Source organism: Leptonychotes weddellii, chromosome 8, assembly GCF_054177405.1.
Source record: "Leptonychotes weddellii isolate Sample4059 chromosome 8, ASM5417740v2, whole genome shotgun sequence".
Taxonomy (NCBI): Eukaryota; Metazoa; Chordata; class Mammalia; order Carnivora; family Phocidae; genus Leptonychotes; species Leptonychotes weddellii.
In genome coordinates this window covers 83116708-83137338 of record NC_138376.1, presented here as the reverse complement: position 1 = coordinate 83137338, position 20631 = coordinate 83116708, and the positions used below count along the sequence as shown (strand labels likewise).

At 39.2% G+C, this 20631-nt stretch overlaps 1 protein-coding gene and 1 long non-coding RNA gene across 4 annotated transcripts in view; one reads left to right on the top strand and one right to left on the bottom strand.

Annotated features, from left to right (window-relative positions):
- The window catches only part of LOC115939549 (uncharacterized), a 28057-nt gene extending 23200 nt beyond the window's left edge, over nucleotides 1-4857 (bottom strand). Inside the window, exon 1 of one of the 2 annotated variants that reach the window (XR_004074342.2) lies at nucleotides 4183-4857. This is a non-coding gene — a long non-coding RNA (uncharacterized LOC115939549). Of the gene's footprint in view, nucleotides 1-2044; nucleotides 2831-4182 lie in introns of those variants that run through there. The other variant, XR_014147890.1, reaches the window with a different exon arrangement.
- An 81-nt stretch (nucleotides 4858-4938) lies between these two features.
- Nucleotides 4939-19004, top strand: CD164 (CD164 molecule). Of its 2 annotated transcripts, none has more exons than XM_006729482.3 (6): nucleotides 4939-5234; nucleotides 8053-8136; nucleotides 9582-9653; nucleotides 11007-11042; nucleotides 14719-14775; nucleotides 16455-19004. In XM_006729482.3, exons 1-6 carry the CDS (start codon nucleotides 5051-5053, stop codon nucleotides 16619-16621), a joined length of 600 nt encoding a protein of 199 aa, XP_006729545.1. In that variant the 5' UTR covers nucleotides 4939-5050; the 3' UTR covers nucleotides 16622-19004. The 2 variants fall into 2 exon arrangements, with proteins under 2 accessions (XP_006729545.1, XP_081684917.1); XM_081828791.1 differs by having other exon boundaries at nucleotides 4940-5234; nucleotides 9579-9653.
- The last annotated feature ends 1627 nt before the right edge of the window (nucleotides 19005-20631 follow it).

The following is a 20631-nucleotide window of genomic DNA, read 5'->3' as shown; positions in this document are numbered from 1 at the left end:
TCTGGCTGTAGAAACTTTAATCACAGATCTATATATGCAGTGGTTCTTATTACCACCATTTAAAGGTACACACAGTGATACATCTGTATTAGAATGTATTCTGTATCAGAATATGTATGTTTAGCCATGTCATTTGAAGAAATTGATTCAAGGATTCAAAAGCTTATCCCAATTAACTCCAAATATAAGACTTTGATTTAACCAAATTGAAAGACTCTGATTTGATTAAACAGAAGGAATTCTAGACTTTTCCATGTCTACAAATATGAAAGTAAAGGCATTCTGATGATTTATACAAAATGTTATGTGATCTTGCCCTAATTGCTGATATGGCAAAGTCAAACTCATATTCTGTAACTTACACTGTCATGTTAATAAGGGGACTGTGGTATCTGCACATTTTTCTCATTTTGGGAGATTTGAGATAAACATTTAAAATTCTGTCTGAAGAATTTGTTTGCCCCAACTGCAAACCATGCCCATTATTTGTTAATGAATGAAGAGTCTGGCAACCTCAGGATTCCATATTTTGAGTTTTTGCACTCTATACATATCTTAAATTAGGAGTGTCTTAGTCCCAGTTACCTAGAAATGTAGCAATCACATAACTTAGTCTTTCACCTTCCTCATTTGTAGAAAGAAGAGTTGGAAGTAAAGAAGCTGTTAGCTCTGACTCTAAAAGTTTAGAGATTCTCTGAGTAAATTTATGAAATCAATAATAGTACTACTTACTTTGGGTTTCAATTTCATTAGTAAAATGGGGGTACATCTATCTCACAGTGGTTTGAGGGCTGAGATAGTACGTGAAGACACTTCTGATGATGCTTGACATGTAGCAACTATTCAATAAAAATTAGCTTCCCTTCTGGAATGTTAACCCCCAAAAACCAGTCAAGCTGCCACTGACCGAAAGAATATCATCATCATCACTTCAAGAAACACCAAAGTCCCTCTTATGTTCAGTCTTAGCATTGTCATTAACATCACATTAATTTTCAATTGACTGAATTTATTCAAAAGTATATCCTCAAAATTAAAATGGATTTCCATCACACCTAGTGATACGCTCTCATTTTTTAAAACTATTATGTTGATTATATTATCCACCACCCTTCCTAAAATGGAATAACTTAAATTGGCCAATCTAGCCAGTCCATATCCCAAATAAATTTTATAGATCATACAAAATTTCTGTAACAAACTCAATAGTAACATATATAACATAAAGTACAAAGTTTGGTATTTGATAGAGGGCTTTCAAAATGTGATAAATCATAGGTTCTTTTACTTCGGTGTGCATGAGAAATGCTTGAGCCTATCAACAAAAAACAGGTTCCTAAGCCTCATCCCAATTTCTGATTCAGTGGGTCTGGAGTGGGCCAGAGAATCTGCATTTTTAACATGTTCCAAGTGGTGCTGATGCTGCTGGTCTGGAGACCCCACATTAAGAACCACTGGGATGTATTAAAGACATAGATAGGGGCGCCTGGGTGGCTCAGTTGGTTAAGCACCTGACTCTTGATTTCTTCGGCTCAGGTCACAATCTCAGGGTTGTGAGATCAAGCCCTGTGTCGGGCCCTGCATGAGGGTGGAGTCTGTTTGGGATTCTCTCTCTCCCTCTCACACTGCCCCTCCCCTTGCTTACACACGGTGTGAGCACATGCGCTCTCTCAAATCTTTTTTTTTTTTTTAAAGATTTTATTTATTTATTTGACAGACAGAGAAAGAGACAGCGAGAGAGGGAACCCAAGCACAGGGAGTGGGAGAGGGAGAAGCAGGCTTCCCGCTGAGCAGGGAGCCCGATTCGGGGCTTGATCCCAGCCTGAGCTGAAGGTAGACGCTTAACGACTGAGCCACCCAGGTGCCCCTCAAATAAATAAAATCTTTAAAAAAAAAAAAAAAAGACAGTCGAGACTTGTGGCATGCAGGTATGTGCAAGAAAAAGTTATAAAATACAAGATGTGACAACAGAATAGAATGAGAAAAAATGATGAGACAAAAAACTTTGATTTCATCAAGGCAGCATAAACATGCAAACACTGACCAATCAGAAGGGACAGCAACTAGAGGCCGGGTTCAGGGTCCTGGAGCTCCTGCTGGACTAGAGGTGAGCCCTCCAGCTGCAGGAGAGTCAACAAGGCAGAGGTGTCTTAGGTCAGGGGGACTGGGACTCTAGCACTCAGGACAAATCCCTTGAATATTTTTAAAAACCAGAATGTCCCTGTCTCGCTGTCTCTCTGTCAAATAAATAAAATCTTAAAAAAAAAAAAAAAAGAAAGGAAATTTAATGGAACTGAAAAAAAGAAAAGAAAAGAAAGAAAGAAAGCTGCCTGGGGTGTAGTTTAGATTGAACTTGGGTTGTTCCAAAGGGATATGTTAGAAAAACGGTTTCCTTCTGGTTTCTAAAGGACTAAGAGATATAACGGAAAAAATTCTAGCAGACCCAGGGTTTGAAGCAGAGTAGAAACAAAAATAAATACGTCTCAGGTGCCAGTCTAGACAGAATCTACATCCAAGAGGTTTGCATTTGTACCCTGCCCTTATATTTGTAAAACAAAACAAAAACTTTACAAAATGTTTTGTTTGACGTCATCTCGTAGATGAGGCACTATTAAGAACTGCAGCAATTTAGGAGGATAGTTCTCCACAGGTTATAATGTAAAGCAGTCTTCTCAAACTTTAAAACACACGTACATATAGATCTCAAAAAAAAAAAAAAAATGCAGATTACCATTTGGGAGGTCTGAGGTGAGGCCCGAGATTTTGCATCTCTAACAAACTTTCGGGTGATATAAGTGTACCAGTTCATGAATCACACTTTGAAAAGAGTAAAGCTGTGGTTTTCAACTTAAATTGCAGATTAAAAACACCTGGAGAGCTTTTAAAAATCCTGATGCCCAGGCATTTTTCCAGAGTAATTAAATTGGTACCCTGGCATCAGGATTTTTCAAAATTTCCCAGGTGATTCCTATGTTCAGCCAAGGTTGAGAACAACTGCTCTCAGGCGTAATGCTCCCTTCTGAAAGCCTAGAACAGTTATGGAAGAAATATCCATAGTCAAGGTAAAGAGCTTACTAATGACAGTATCTCTAGTATTTTATCATCAATCTTAATCACAGTGTTAATAGTAAGAATGTGAATCTACAATTTCAGCTCACTATTAATCTTTGATTTATTACAATGCTCTTTGTTGAAACTTATTAAAATATTACAATGTTTAATATATGTTGTTAAAAGTGTTAATAGATGCCAGTCCTTGCTCTGGAACAGTGAAGTGACTTTGGAAGTATTCCCTGAGCTAGCTCAACAGATGCCACGGAAAATACAGTAAGTCAATGCTTTTCTAGTCTTAAGAGAGTGAAATGTCCTCTTATAAAGACTATAAAAATCTGAAGACTAGAGTTGAACACCCAGATGACAAATTGTAAAACAATGTCCTCCACAATGGGGCGTATTGATCCTACGGTGTAAACAAGGTGATCCATAGGGGTATGGGAAGAAAACAGAACTTCTAATTACGTTTTTAACCTTAAAAAAACAAAAACAAAGTTGACTAGTGCCTTTGTCTGGGTGTCAGATAGCACTGTGCATACTGTGGAAGCCATACCCTGAGAAGAGGAGAGGGTTCACTGAAAGCGGATAATGGCATCTCATTTAAATACCTGGCTGCACTTTAAATTCTTCTGGCCATAGGCTGGATCAAACATCGTGTCTCTTGTTTACATCAAGCGAATCGCCAGCTGGTGTAATCAATAGAACAAATGCTCATAGTCATGAGAGTACAAAAGAGCCCGACTGATTAGATTCTAGAAAGTTTTAAAGCCTTCAAATTGAGACCAAAAAGGTTAAGACGTTTATAGAGTCAACTTTTTTGGTGTTTTCATAGCAAAGCATAAAAGCAATTAATGCTCGTGTTTTATTTTATTAGGGTAAATGTGCATAATTAAACTTACGCGATAAATACAAATAACTGGAAAAAAACCGGCATTAAAAACAGTTTAATCCAATTTTTACTCGTTAAAATAAGCACGATAAGTACTGTGAGACTGGACATCAGATGGCGCTCACCTTCCCTAAAAGCCTAAGCAGTGACAGAACATTAACGGGCATTTCAAAATTCAGTCCTGATGTCAAGCATCGTGTTTCGGTCAAGTCACTTTTCCTGAGTCTCGGTTTCCTCACCTGTGCGGACCAGATGCATTTCCAACCCAGTTCGTCTCTGATTCCCTGTAGTGGTGGCGTTGACTGCTGTTACCGCTGACTGAAATAGCAAGAAATTCGGAAAAGACAGGTTGGGAAAGTGGGATAGAGGTAGACGGCGTACAGCTCTGGCTGGAAGGCTGGAGACCGCTGTCGGTGTTTCGGCCGCTCACACTAGGTGGGCGGCGGAGCAGAAACTCAACCACGTGGCTTCTTCATTTCCCTGCGGGAACCCAACACAGGGTCACTTCCACAAAAATTCAAGGGAGAGAAGCGCGGGTCCCACTAACGATCTCTGCAAGCGCCTTCGGAATGCGGGAGCACACCACAAACTTAATTCACGGGCTAGTTCCAACCGCACCCCACCGTAACCATCAGCCATCCGACTCGGTCCGGCAGGCGAAACCCGGGAAGTCACGTGGGGCCGCGGATTTACGGCCTCCCTCCGGTGTACGCCGAGCGCCACCTCATGTAGGTTGTTCCATCCAAGCCAGGGTGGGAGCTTTCCCTATCGCAGGAACTAGAACAGCCCAGCTGCATCTTGGGTGGTAATCTGAGGGAAAAGGAAAGAGGTCACTGCGTCTGGCGAGCTTCTTCGCTACATTTCAGTCGCTGTGAGGGACAGCCTCCCTCGATTTCCTCTCGATGTCCCTGTTCCCCCTCCCGTAGGAGTGCAGTTGGTATCGTCCGCGGCCCGCCCCCCGCACGCCGTGGCCGGAGGGGCCCCTCACGTGACCCCGGCGCGCTCTCGTGGGGGCCAGACTCTCCGAGGCGGTGCCGCAGGAGACAGAGCGACGGCCGGAGCGGAGTGCGCCGCAGCTTTCGCCCGAACGCCAGCGCGGAGGACGTGATGTTGGGGCTCTCTCGCCAGCTGCCTTGGGCCGCCGCCTGCCTGGCCGCGCTCTGTGTGCTGACCGCGGCTCAGAGCCCCTCCCCGCCCCCGAACGCGACTGTGATCACGACTTTATCGACCACCACCAAGACAGTTCCGACGACGGTGACGACTCTTGCGCCGGTCACCATTCCAACACAAGGTGGGCGCCGGCCCAACGGGCTTCCTGTACTCGCCCGCCCGCCGCGCCGAGCCGCCCGCCCTGCCCGCGGTGCGCGCGGGGCCGGGGCCGGGACGGGCCGTGCTCCAGCAACATGGCGGCCCGTCCGAGTCTAGCCGGGGCCGGGATCGGAGTGACGGGGGTGGGGGAGCGACCCGGGGAGCAGGGGCGGCCGAGCCTCGGTGGCCGTTGGGCTCTTGGCCACCCCGAAGTGTCCCACGCCGAGGTGCTTGTAAAAAGTGCCTCGTAATCCCCAGTCTCACTTCATTTGGGGAAGAGGGGACGTGGCTTCCTCCCGCGGTGGCGGCAGTGGGGTTGATCGTGGGCGAGGCGACTCGCCTCCAAGTTGGCGATCAGGTCGAACTCCCTCTCTTTGGGGTTAGTCATTTGCCCACCCAGGTCCTGTCTCCGAAAGAGGGCTTTTCCGGGACTTGGCAAAAGAGGGAAAGAAACTGAAGACGTTAATGCTCGCCAGTGTCTCAGACTTGGGTCTGAGAAAATAAGTTGCCAGCGATCTATTTTGATTTTGCGGATAGATGTGGGGTGTATTTGAGGTTTGGGCATTTGATTAATTAAAACTTTAAACTTGCTTTGTGCAAAGGAAGAAAAGTACCCCGTTCGTGTACCCGATGCTTCGTATATTCTTTTTGGTATTTTAGACTAAACTGGAAGATAGGTGGTGAAATTTTGGAGGAAGATGGAGGTAAAGTAACTCTGCCGGGAACGTAGGTTTAGTTGATTGTGAAGCTGGGATTGGAACCCAGGTCTGTCGATTTTTTAAAACCCGATCAGGAACACACCCTTTATTAAGCTCTGCAGTCGTTCTGGGTACTGGTTGAGTCGTACACTGAATCTTAAAGCAGAAATTGGCAATGCCGTGACAGCACAAGAGAGAGGGGAAGATAAATTTGAGGTGAAAAAGAACCCTAGATATTTAAAATCTGAAATCTAGTGTGATTGGTTATTACCAGTAGTTAATATCGAGTAAGGAGTAACTGGCATCTTGACTGAAGAATTGCTGAAGTGTCAGAATTTTTACCTTGCCCCCCACCCCGGCTGATCATATTGTTTTGAGTGTCTTCCTTTGGTTTTTGTGTTTTATAGAAGTTTAATAAAATGTATAATTAATATTCAGAAAGATGTAATAGTGAAGTTAAAAAATTGTTAAATGAGGAAAGTACATTGCAGTACAGTACTGGACATTCTAACTGCACTGTTTTTAAGATGATAGAGCACAATATGTTTTGTTTTCTGCTTATTTGGCAGTTTCTTCCCAGATTGTAGTTTTGGAGTGTTTGTTTTTCCAAAGTGAAGCTTGGAGATACCCAAGTTAATTGCTTTTTTGTAATTGAAAGTCATACAAAGGAGATGATTTGTTTAATGTAAGTAGCAGTTGGATTAAGCTGCAGCCTAAAATGAAAGGTAGCAAGTTTAGTTCATTGTAAATAACATTGGCTCTGCTCTTCAGACATTAGTCATCAAGCACAAAAGATTTTAGACAACTAGCATTTTATATCAGTACACAAACCTCTGCAGAACTTATTTTCTACTTTGTGAACCCCTTACTCAAGGGTATTATATATGTCCCAGTCCCTGATAAATTCTGGTGATAAAATATTGAAATGCATGGCCTCTGCGCAGAACGGGTTTTTTTTTGTTGTTTTTTTGGCATAAGGAAAGCAAATGTGAATGTTTTTTGGAGGCATCTAGCTTCCAGGAAGATGGATAGAGCCCTAGTCTAGACTTTTGTAGCCATTTGGCCTAAATTATTGACGAAGACCCTGCTAATTTGTTAAATTGTATGTACATGAATGTAGCCACTTCCAGATCTTATTGTCTCTTATTCTCCAGTCACAGTCACGGAGGACCCTGGAAAGAGCGGATCATTAATGAATTACAAATCTCTGGGGTTCTCAGAATGGGCATCATCCGAATTTGGGTTCAACCTGTAACAAATCTTTATTACTATTAAAAATTTCAGTGTCTTAGCTGATGTTTTGGGGCAGTGATTTCCCTGTGTGTAGTGTTGGCCTTATAACACAGCCTTTTTTCCAATATTTTTATTTTTTAAGGATGATTTAAAATGGCTCAAGAAACCCTGAGTGTCTGAAATAGTTGCCCTATAAAAAAGGGTTGTTTAGATAGGTACTGAGCATTCCCAGTAGTTTGTGGGGGTTTTTTCTTCCCTTTCTCTTGAGTTTATTTCAGCTTCAGCAGTCATTTATAATGATTGGAATTTCTTATTAAGCCAATTTATGAAGTGTTTTTGTGTTTGCGGTTAAAAACACATAACATGAGATCTGCCATCCTAACAAATTTTTAAGTGTACTGTACATTATTAACTGAAAACACAGTATTATACGGAAGATCTCCAGAACTTTTCATCCTACTTGAAACTATACCCTGCTTGAGGAGCAAATCTCCATTTCCCCTCCCTCTAGCAGCCATCTTTCTACTTTTCTGCTTCTGAGTTTGACAATTTTAGATACTTAATACAGGTGGAATCATGCAGTATTTGTCCTTCTTTGAATGTCTGACTTAGCATAATGTCCTTAAGGCTCATCCATGTTGTAGTGTATGGCAGGATTTCCTTTTCTTATGGTTGAATACTATTCTATTGCAAAATGTAGAACACATTTTTTAATCCATTCATCTGTTGATGGACTACAACATTTTACCATTTTTCTGAATCAGTAAGTCTGGTACTGTACGTAATGCTCACTTTTGTTTAAAAAAGGTAAGTTGTACAAACTCAAAGTGAGGTATCAATTGATTGGTTTTATATGCCCCTCCCCACCAGAAATCTGTGAAAACCACAACAGCTGTGTTTCCTGTTTGAATGTTAGCCTTGATACTCCTACTTGCTTTTGGATAGACTGTAAAGGTAAGAACCTTTGGGATTGCTTTAATTTTGAGAATGGAAACTGTTTTGTTATAACATTTTAAGATATTCTACAGGGTATTCCTAAACACTTAAAAATTATTAAGAAAATTAGGTATATTATGTACTATTTATTTTGAAAAACAAGTACTTTTCCTTTAAAGTTCCTATTGCTTAACATTTCCCCTAAAATCTCTGGTCTCCCATTCTGTCCCCAGCCCTTTAATTTCTTAGACTTGATAATTAAGGTTCAGTAGGTTTTAAAGGAAGAGAGATTTTAAAGCTTTGGAAGATTAAATGGACAAGTACACTGAAATCAGCTGTGAAAGAAAGTTGTGAAATTTTCTCCTAAAAACAGTTTCCCGGAAAAAGGAGGCATTCATCTTTTGCATGTGTCCTGCTAGATGAAATACAGAGACCTTATAAAACTTAGTTGGATACTTAGATATGGGAGAAGAATGAGATGGAAAGAGAGTTGGTGTTTTTGTTCAATTTTAAAATTAACCTTTAATTTGAAGGATAAAGAGCTAGTTGGAGATACTTTGAAATGGTAGTAAGGTTTTTGTTAGAACCCTGGGATTACAGCATATTCTGTTTTCTTAATGTAAGGTAGTTACTTTTTTTTCTTATTAGTAAAACAATTTATCTGGTGTGTGTGTGTATGTGTGTGTATGTATATATAGACACACACACACACACACACACACACACGTAAAAAGCCGAAGCTATATATTAAGCTTCTTCATTCGTTAAAAAAATCTAAGAGTTCTGGGCATTATATCACTTCATAACAAAGTTTAAAAACTTCTTTTAAAATTAAGGTATTAGCTTAATTTGGGATTAAAATTTTTATTGTGTAAGAGTCACCTTTTTTTTATGTCATCAAATGGAATTTAAGAGTGTACCCTCCCCCCCCCCCTTGTGTATGGCAGAGTTGGTATGTTTTGGGGCTTGAATGCCCTACTGTAGGATATGTTGGGGAAGGGTCTCCTTTACTCTTGCTACAAGTTTGACCATCAGGAAAGCAGTTTTAGAAAGTATAGAAAGCAGAGATCTGGAACAGAGGTCCTACCGCTGCTAATGGGGTACCTCCTGTGGTTACTAAGCCTTTATTAGAGCCTGACTGCTCCCTATGATTCAGCCGTCTTGTGGATTCTAGCAGCCTTTGCTATATAGTAGTCATGCCACAATTCTCTGATCTAAGTGTTCCTGATTTATCTGTTCTATGTATTCATGTGGAGTTTAGAAGAATATTTGCAGGGATCCTATGTAATATTTCTTAATCAATGAGGGAAAGAGAATAACAGAGTATTTTATTGGTCTGTGGACTTCTAAAGTGTTTATGCCTGAGTTTGATTTTTGGAAGCAATTCTGGAGCTTAGTAACAAAGTCAAAAGATAATATAAACAAATGATTGGTGCTCTGTGTCTTTTCCCCCCCCATAACAGAGAAAAGCTACTGTTCACGTAATAAAACAGTTAGTGGTTGCGAGGTGGTGAATGGCACACAGTTCTGTTCTGGTAAGTATTCACATTGGCTGCTGGGGAAATTGGCCAAGAGGTGAGGAAGATCTTTGCCTCAGGAAGTGTTCTTTCAATAATTGGTTTGCCATTTCCATAATTCTCATCTTGTTAGAAATTTGGGTAGAAATAGCATATTCATACTGATCTAGAAGGACAGTGCTTTGAAGCTTAGTTTAGTGATCTGGGTATACTGTGGAATGCTCTAGGTATAGATGCCGCCTCTACTTTTTTTTAACTCTTCTGGAAACTCACTGTAGTTCAGATCCTTTCTTTATTTGCATTTTACTGGACTGGACAATCTTGTTCTGGCCCTTTTCCTGATTATGGTGCTGGTGATTGTCACAATCTCTAGCATAGTTTGTGTTTTGGTTGAATCTTTTCTGTATTCATCTGTTTTCTCATTTTTGTACTTTAATTTGAAGAAATTGGTTACTCTTTAACCTTAACTCTTTGCTCAGGAAATAGTTAAAATTCCTAGATGAAACAACTGGTTTTTCTAACAAGATTACAAATGGACAGGGAAGTCAAACTTCTTAATTTGATGCATAAATAATAAATAGAGCAAAAGAGTTTTCTGGAGTGAGTCAGTAACCTTGAAAGACTACCTGTAACAATTTACTTTTAGTAAATTAGTCCAAACTTGAACTTCATAACAGAATTTCATTAGTGTGAGGTCAGTTATCCTCTTTGTAACAGAGTTCATATAATTTGGTTTAGGTGGTAAAAGAACAAAGATTTTTAGTATCTATTTTAATGTGTGTGTCAGAAAAGAATAATTATACCAAACCTGTGGTTTCATGAAAATAATTGCTTAGAAATAAGATTAAGTAAAACCTTTTAAAAGATACTACTTTAGAGAAAAATTGAGTAAGTAATTCTACTTAATTTGATGATGTATCAGAATTAGTTTGGACTATGTAGCACTCTACATCCAGTAGGGACCCAGGCTGTTTACTGTCATTGCTCAAAAATATCTTTGACCTTACTCTCCGAGGTGACTGCTCATGTTCCAGCCATCAAATTGGTTTTCCTGCCAACAGGAAGAGGAAAGAGGCCCGTATCTACCTACAGATGCTTTCTAGAAGTTATACTGGGCTACCTACCTACAGGGGAGGCTAAGAAATGTTTGTCTTTCCCCAGGGGAGGGAAATTCAACTACAGATCGGTGCTTCTATTTCTGAAGAAGGGGAGAGCAATATTGGTTAGAGCAACTGTCCGTCTCCTCCACAAGGTGGTACTTAAATGTAAACGTTGGAAAAGGGGTATTCAAATGACTGCAGTTTGAAAAATAGCGTAATAGATTGTGATATTTTAGATTGCTTTGACTTAACGTTTGTTTGTTTTAAATAGCACCTGAGCCCACTCTGATGCCAACGAATTCTACAGGTAATACAAGATAATTGACTCTTTCCCCCTTTTCACGATTTGTAAGGTCTCTTGATGGACTTTTTAGTAATTAAATACCTAAAAGTTGTTACTATAATTTAAAAACTTAGTAGATGTATTTGGTCTTGGACCACAGTGATCACATTAGTATGAACTGTTCGTGCCACTGGCACAGAACTCCAGCAATTCACAGTTATTGAATAGGGGAGGATTTGCCATATCTTTGGACATTGAGTCCACAAACTGCTTTTTGTGGATTTGTTGAAGATCTTGGGAAATACAGAAGCCTACAGGAAATTAAACTTCCCTATAATTCCCATCATCCAGAGGTTCCCCAGAATGTCTTCAGTGATAAGATTCTCCCAGTCTTCTCTGTGTGTATCTCTCAATAGATGTACTTATGTACTTGGATAATATACCCCTGCACATTTGGATTGTTTTCTCTCTTATACTGTTGTATACACTTCACTATCCTGCACTTGGTTGGATAGTTAGGTTGTCTTTCCTTCTCCATGTAGCAGATGTCCTACCGGGAAATATTTGCTGTTATCCTTGATGGGATTGATTCAAACAGCATTCTTAGGTCAGAGGATAGGATTATTTTAAGACTGAATATTGATTGCTTTTCAGAAAGATACGCTTTTCATTTCCAACAACAACTGGAAAGTTTTCACTACCCCTTCAACGGGATTAGATAATTTCTCCTTTTAAAAATCTTTACCAAAGTGATATGAGGAATAAATCATTAAAAAACAACTACTCCAGGATAAGTAGTAGGTAGGCTGGATGATAGGGATTGGAAACAGAAGACGGCATTTTGTCTATCATAGAAACTGTGGAAAGGGTAAGTAAGCGCAGACATTTGTAGGAAGGTGTGTATATGGACTAATATGGCAAATATGGTGACAGCTTCCTGGAGATGTTGACTGACCCTGACTGACTTGAAATGACCCTGGTAAAACCTGAGGACAGCTTCTAGTGGAGCAAGGCGGTCAGTACATGTGAAGGAGATGTGAAAGAGTGTAGTGAGGTCAGGGAATTGCATTTGGAAGTGCACGGTGAGGAATGGTTGAGCTGGACAGTCAACAGGTCAAGAGTCAGATTGGAAGGACAGATTGGAACAGGAGACAAGAGTGAACACAGGGAGATGAGAATAGATAACCCGTGGTGGGAATTCTGGAGAACTAATAGGGGAAGAGTGGCAGATGTATGCAAATAGACTTAGGAAGTAGGAGGGATAGGACTTGGAGGTGATGGCAGACTCTCAGCTGAGAGTGCAGGTGAGCTGATCAGTGTAGGCAGGACTGTCCACTGGGCGCAGCTTGTAGAGAGACCAAACTCCAGGGAACGGTAATGTCTAAGGGTTGAGAAGAGGACCAGAGAGGAAGCTGAGTAGGGAGGGGCAGACAGGTGTGTCCAGGAAACTGTGTGTGTGTGTTTTAGGTGTAGTTTTTCAGAGGAAAAAGTGGTCAGATGCTGTAGCAAGGACCAGAACTCATTTTGAAAGACTTGGGCAGTGGTGAGCTAGCTCATAGCAGGTTTTGGTAGCCAGCCAGTGATACTGTGTTGGTAGCTTGAATTACGGTGGAAATATTCGTGCCATAGAAATGGGCAAATGCTTCAGAACTTTTGGAGAGTACACAGTGCTACATAGCACCCATTAGAAGTCACTGACTAGGAGGATGTTAAAGATTGATGAAAGCAGAGATGTTGAGAGAAAATTGATTTCCAGAAGGTGGGATGTGAACCGAAAAGGGGAAAGGGGAGAAACAGTTTCTTTAAAACCACTGTGGGTTCACTTTTAATTTCTTCTCCATGAACCTTGATGTAGTTTTCATGCTTGATCCACACTGGGTTCTCCAGTGAAGTACCATGGAGTCTCTTGTTTTCTCTCTTTCATTCTGTAAGTGGAAGGAAGCCAAGGCTTGCTTATAGAAAATGCATCTGTTGAGTGGCAATTAGCGGTTGAAAAACAAACCTTGATATGGTCTCTTTCCATGGCTACTGCTGAAACAGAGCAAGTGAGAAATTAAGGGATTATTTAAAGCAATGATGCAAGGAGAATCTGATTTATGTAGAAAGGTGCTCATCGGGGTTAATTATAATAGTCTTCTGTTAGTACTGATAAATATTATAAATAAAAATACTGATAAATAACCTCTTACAATAGAATGCCTAGATTATGTCAGAAATATAGTGGGAAATGTTCATAATATATTAAGTGGAAGACAAACCATTAAGCTCTACTTTTTAAATTTTTTTGTTACATAAATGCCTAGAGAAATGGCCGGCAGGAAGTAACATGTTACTCTGAGTGATGGGATTACTTAATTTATTGTATTTTTAAAATTATCCATCACCAATAGCAGCTTTTGTAACTGCTGAATTATTATTATTTTTATGAAAGGAACATACTGTAGGTCAATAGAGATACATTCCCTAAATATTGCATAATCTTGAAAATTTTGTCAAAGTAATACTTCGGTCAAAAGTAAAAGTGTGTAAATGTTTTGCCTATTTACAAAAAAAAGAATTAGTCTGTGCGGTGTTCATAGGGCTGGTAGTAAGAATCAAAAGGCAAATTTGCAAACTTGTTTCCCTACCATTGTCAGACAAAATTTAATAAGTATTTTAAGATTGAAAAGAATATATGCTTGTTTAGTTTGTAAAGTGTTATTTTTTTGCAGCAACTTTTAAGGGATTAAAAATCTGAAAATAATCAGACCCTTTAATCTAGGAATTCTGTTTAAGAATCAGCCCTATCAAAGATGAGATCAGATATTTCCCTGCCAGGTGTTTATAGTATGGAGAAATGAGAGATGACCTAATTGTCCATCCAAGAGCAGGGTAGGGAAAATGTGTGCGGCAGTGCTCATAGTGAGAGAAAAGGATACAAACATGTAATCCCATCAGTATTGTTAACATATCATTGACTAGAATCTGTTGGTAGCATCAGTACTAACAGAAGTCTGTTACTACAGTGCTTTGGTTTCTAAAGTGTGTTTACATTCAAATTAATTCTTCTCACAGGAGTTCATTTTCTTTACAGGCATCATCAGATAATTTAAATTGGGGGATCTGTGGCCCCAGGGGACCTGTTCTTAAAATAAAATTTTATTGGAACAGAACGATGCCTGTTCATTTGCACATTGTCCTTGGCTGCTTTTGCACTACGCACCGCACAGAGCCTAAAATACTTCCCGTCTGCCCCTTTAAGAAGGTCTGCCAGCCCCTTGAAGAACATAAGCCAACCTTGATACCTACTTGAGAAATCCTGAGCCACGCTGGTTTCTTACCGCGACTTTTTAAGTTAATAGTTTTTGTCATAGAAGCGTAAAAAAAACCCTATAGTTCCCTCACCTAAACACTGATTCTTGCCCTCCTGTGTGTCTTTTTGCAAACTTTATCCAGATGTATACATAGATTTCCTACTTAGATATATACATAGATGTTAACATAGAATTTTATGATTGCTTTGTCTTTTCAAAAGTGTAATTTAAAGGCTAGTAGTCTGGCTATGTAGATGTGTTAGTGAACCACCACCTGAAATTTGGCCTTCATTCTTTAAAAAATGGAAAGCATGTTGAAGTTGGCAGCATTATTTTAAAAAGACAAATGACTAGGTCCTGGGAGGTTTGGAAATGGACGTTTTCAGTAAGTATTGTTTGTATTGCAGCCCAAACCACCACCCTGCCTGCCTCTTCTACAGCCACCCCCACAGCTACCACATCAGGTAACGAGGGTGTTTTAAACGAACCGTGAGGTAGGGTGGGGGTGCAGCCTTGCGTCGTGCTATTTTTGCCCCCATTTTCCCTTTGCTGTCATGAATGGTTGTGAACCAGACATTTGGAGGACCAAGATAGTAGGCTTTTAATGCAGTAATGGTAGGTTGGCCCCGAGTCCTCATTTTTTAATGTGTAGCCACATTTGGCAAGACACAGGAGAGTTAAGGGATAGTGTTTTTCTAAAACCCTTTTACTACAACTTGTAGGTGAGATCTCATTTCTTACAACTGATAAATACTGATGACTGTTAGGGATTAGTTGTGTGCTGTGTTAGATCATGGCGATTGGAGTGAAGAGAGTAGAGCCATCCTTTTTGCTGAGAAAGGTCTAAAAAGCCAAGATCACCGCAGATGTCCACCTCAGCCCTATTTCTCACTATTTCTGTACATTCCTTTGTAACTCTTAAAAGTGCATGTGAAAAGTAATTGTCTACTAATGAATGAGTTGATGTAAACTAAATATTTAGGTGATGCCATAGGACATTGCAGATACACAGGTTACGAATCCTTCTCTCTATCCCTATTTAAAATACTGGTGTTTTGTTTTGTTTTGTTTTGTTTTTTAAATTCTTTTGGCTTATTCTTGTGCTACCTTTCTTAGATTCAGGGAAACCATTTTGTTTTCGCAAGAAGAATTACAGAACGGTTGTAATTAATTTTAAAGCTTGGGGCGCCTGGGTGGCTCAGTCAGTTAAGCATCTGCCTTTGGCTTAGGTCCTGGGATCGAGCCCCACATCGGGCTCCTTGCTCAGCGGGGAACCTGCTTCTGCCTCTGCCCGGCTGCTGCTCCCCCTGCTTGTGCTCTCTCTCGATTGCTGTCTCTCTCTGACAAATAAATAAATAATCTTTTAAAAAAAAAATTTAAAGCTGTCCAGCTTATTAAACAGCCACCAGAACCAGTGTTCATTTGAAACTCTATTTAACAACAACAAAAAATTTATTTTAAATATGAAATTGCTTTTTATTAAAATGGATGGTGCTCGACTTGAAACCTTCTACTCCCTAAAAAGAAATTTATGTTCTGTTTCCTCTTAAAACATTTTATTCCCTGAAAAGGGAACTCAAACTTTTGTGCTTTTATTCCATATGGTTTGGTTATGCTCATAATACAAAATTTTAGAGTAAGATTTACGATACCTTTAATAACAAGTTCTTTTGTTTGTTGAAATCATAAATTGCAGATACTTAAGATAATTTTTGTACTTTGAAAAATTGCAACTGAATTTTTGCTTACCTTGTGTATATTTAGTAAAAGTCAAAAGTTATATGAATTTCCAACACAAATATTAATATTTACTGTAACGATTAACAATATGTTATCTGAAGAAATTGCAAATTTTTAAAGTGCTTGACATGTTCTCAGGGCATAATTTATGTACCAGGAGAATCTTTTTCTGTCATTTCCATATTTGAATTTCTATGGCAGCGTTGACCACTTGATATCACTGGGTGGAGTAAATGGGATAAATTCTAGTTGTAAAGACTTGACTCAAGAGCAAATACTTTATAGAATTTAACTCATGGCAAAGTCAAAGTAGAAGCTCAGGTGGGTCTTGAAATTATGGGTAGAGGATCAGAGGATCATAGGACTTACTAAGTCTTGTTATTTTTTCCTTCTTATTTAACAGGTACAGCTAATATCACTTTAAGTCCAACTTCACAACCTGGGCGGAAGTCTACCTTTGATGCAGCCAGTTTCATTGGAGGAATTGTCCTCATCTTGGGTGTGCAGGCTGTAATCTTCTTTCTCTATAAATTCTGCAAATCGAAAGAACGAAACTACCACACTCTGTAACAGACCCATTAAATTAACAAGGACTGGTGTGTAACTCACTGAAACCAAAATATTCTCTTTCAAGATGTCCCACAGGGAAGACGCTATTCCAGGATCTTTACATGTTCAAAGGATGCATATAGGATACTTGGGAGCATCGTCCTCGAAGAAAAGTCACTTAAATCATTTTGCTCAACAGGAATATTTCAAATACTCTGCATGAATCCTTGTGGCTGTCTTCTTTTATTTTAAATGGCTGCTGCTGTGGGATTATGTTATCTCTTCTTGACGTACCAAATGTAATTCTGTAAGTGAGGGGAAGCATCGTCCTGCACAGACAACCTCATGACTCTTTTGGCAGTTTAAATTTAGTCATTTTAAAGCCTGAAAGCTGCATTATTGTCATCCTATCTCAGGATGTAGTTTAGTGACCAGAATTGAGAAGAATGTGCCAAATGAGCATCAATCGGGTGGACTTTTGGCTGTCCTTTCAAAAGTGGAATAAATCTATAAATTTAGTATCCTTAGAGTAACATTTTGTGCTTGATGACAGTTATTTTTTCTACATTAGAAATAAGATGCCACACAGGGAATTACATTCCAGATTTAAAGAAACAAATAGGATACAAACCGTTAACAAATAGCAGGTTATCGCTCATACTTGTAAAGCACCTTAAATCATTGAGAAAATAAAGAACAGTGCCTTAAAAGACAGACTGAAAGGTAGACTGTAACTTCAGATGTTTGTGATTTGTTCTTTACACATTAAGGCAGGTAAAGGTTGGTCTAATGATGTAACTGTTGACAAGCTGTAGCAAACCTGCTTTTAGTAGATACCATACTGTTAGTATTTAATTGAAAACTTAACTATTTGATTTCAGACCTGAGCAAGTTAAGCTAAAGGATGTTCTACAGAGTTGAAAGCCTTCATATATTGTACTTCCCAACATTTTTCTTAGGCTGTTAAAAAGTATGAAGTTGATGTACTTACATTTTCCTTTGTACTTCAGGAAGTATCCTAACACTGTTGTACCTTGAAAGGATTTTCACCAGGTTTCCTTGAAAAGTAACTTTTTTAATGAGGCAAGAAGGAAATCAGTTGTTTTAGAGTCATTTACTAACTCTTGAATGAGACAATCATTTTAAGTTTTGAGACCAGAAATGTGACCAGTGTAATTTCAGAAAATCTAAGGATTTTCGGTTGATTGGATTAATGTAGATTTTTAATGATGATTGCCTGGATAGACACATTGTGCTTTCTCTTCTTTCTTTCTCCTCTCTCCCATCCTTTGTTCTTAGTTTCAATTCCCGTAGTATAATAAGCATGCAGACTTTAATTTTTTTTTTAGTTTTCTTAGGAAGCACTAGTTTTTTTAGTTTTAGAGGGATACTTCTCCCCTGCCTTTGACATATTGGATTAGTTCAGAGGTTTTCATTAGTTTTTAAAAAACCTTTTGCTTTTCTAGGTCATTAAAGTTTTTTTAGTTTCTTTAGCCTATAGAGGCTGAGTTTAGCACTTGGTTTTCAATATTTTGTAGTAGGAACTGACAAGTTGCTTTGGTCCATTTCATAAGCCAAAATTCCTTGCAGTTAGATATGATTATATTCAAGGTTCTTAAAATGAAGATTTACTGTTTCTTTGTTACTGCTGGTACAGCTAAAGTTTGTTTTACTTGCACATTTGTACATACACTTAATGTTTTCAAGTGCCTTAATTGTTTAAAATCTCTGGCTTCAAAGGTTTTTGGGAAAAGGTAGGTTTACCTCACATTTTTGTGTTTTCATTAGTAATATTCTGATATCAGTTCTAGGAACCTCACAAAAATTTTTATTATGGTGCCATGGCTGTTAGTTTTTAGTGAGTGCTGTGAGATCCAAGAATCATTTGAAAATATACGGAATCTCCATTTCTCCCAAAGTGGCAAAATTTAGCTACAGTGGTATATAATTATCATTTACCTTGTCACACATAAATGTCAATACATACAGCAATTTTTGTGAAAATGTAGCTGATGAAGCTTCTCCTCTCCTCTTCTGTAATTTTGAATACTGCTCTGACAACAAAACTGTAATGTGAAACCAGTTAGATTTTGCAATAAGACTTCTTAAAACAGAACTCATGGCCTTCCCCCCCCCCCCACCCCGTCCCCGCCTTTAGTATCTTGAGCCATTTGGGTTTTTTTTTTTTTTATCCAGAAGGTATATAGAAACCTTTTCAGATGTTTCTCTTGATTTGTTCATGTGGATGCAGTTCTATCAAAACACCTAATTTACCTTACAGATATTTGTTGCACAGGCAGACGCTGCTGTATTTAGAAATTTCTCTTTCGGTTCATTAAAAACTGCAAAACCAATCTGTATCATGTACCAAACTGATTTAAAATAAATCTACATGTTTATTGAATTAATCTGTTCTTTTTTATTAACTGAAGTATTTTTGCATTTTGATTATGAAATTTAATGTTAGTTGAATTTACCTTACCAATCTGTTTGGGGGTGGGTTGTCTACTCTCTTTTTATTGCTCTCCAAGACCAGCAGATAGTAAGATAAGCATTCATCAGTGGAGGACAGAGCTTTAGAAACTTGCAGTGCTTAGTGCTTTCAGCACTTTAGTGATGTCGGTCCATTGTCTTCTCACTCACATTGTTCTCGGAGAAATCTGTCCTCTTCATCTTCTGTTCCTCTGCACATATCTTTGTTTTCCTTTGTTGCTTTTTAAGATTTTTCTCTATCACTGGTTTGAGCAATTTGATGATGATGTGCTGTGCTATCGTTTCTTGTGCTTGGGGTTTGTTGGGTTTCTTGGATATATGCTTTTCATCAGTTTTGGACATTCTCCACTGTTATTTGTTCAAATATTTTTTTCTATCCTTTCCCTTCTTTGGTGGGGATTTGCTCATCCATGCCCTGTTTAGTTTTTTTAATCTTTTTCTGTTTCATGTCAAATTACTGTGTTCAAGTTCACTAATGGCTCGAGTTTAATCTGTTAATCTTACCCAGTGCGTTTTTCATTTCAGATGTCTTCATTTCTAGAAGTTCATTTTGGATGTTTTTATATCTTTCATGTCTACATATCCATTCTTTAGTTTTTGAACATACAGTGGGTTTTGTTTTGTTTTTTAAATGCCTATGTCTGCTAATTTTAATACTGGGTCAGTTTGATTTTTTTGCTCATTATGGAGTCATACTTTTCCTGTTTCTTTGCATGCAAGATGTAAATTATAACCCGTTGGGTGCTGGCTATTTTTGTTCTGGGACAGAGGAAACAGTTTGATCCTTTTTAGGTCTTGAATTTAAACTTTGGTTAGGTGAGAGAAGAGCAGCATTCATTGGAGGGCTAATAGTTGCCCAGTTCTGAGGCAAGACCCTTCTGAGTACTCAGTGCCCCTGGATTATGAGGCTTTCTAGTCTGGGCTGTGGGGACAGGCTCTGTTCCTAGCCTTGTGTGGGCTTCCCGGTGCTGTTTCCTGGAAACCTTTCTCCAGCCGTGGGTAGTTACCTCATGCATATGCTGATCAATATGTTGCTGAGACTGCACTCTGCAGATCTCCGGAGTTCTCTTTCTGTGGCCTTCCACCCTGGTGCTCTGCTCTGGAACTCGAGCTGCCTTCAGCTGCTTTGACTTTCAACTCAGGAAGCGCACTGGGCTCTGGGTGTCCTCTGCCCACATCGTGGCTTAGAAATTCAAGGCAGTAGGCTGGGTCAATAGTTTCCCATCTTTCAAGGATTGCTGACCTTTGCCCAAAGTCCAGTGTATTGAAAACTACTGTTTCGTGTGTGCTGTCCAGTTTTTCAGTTTGAGGGTAAATGCGGTCTCTTACTTCATCTTGGCCAGAAGAAAAAGTTCAAGATGGGGATTTTAAAGTTTTAATTTTTAATTCAAGGAACATACAAATACATATTCTTAAGTTTTTTTTTTTCTTAAACTATACAAGATAAGTGTGTCTGCTTTGATCGTCCCTCAATCCCTTCCCCTTGCTTCTCCACTTTGCAGAGGTAATTATTGGAACTAGTCTGGTGTTAAACTCCC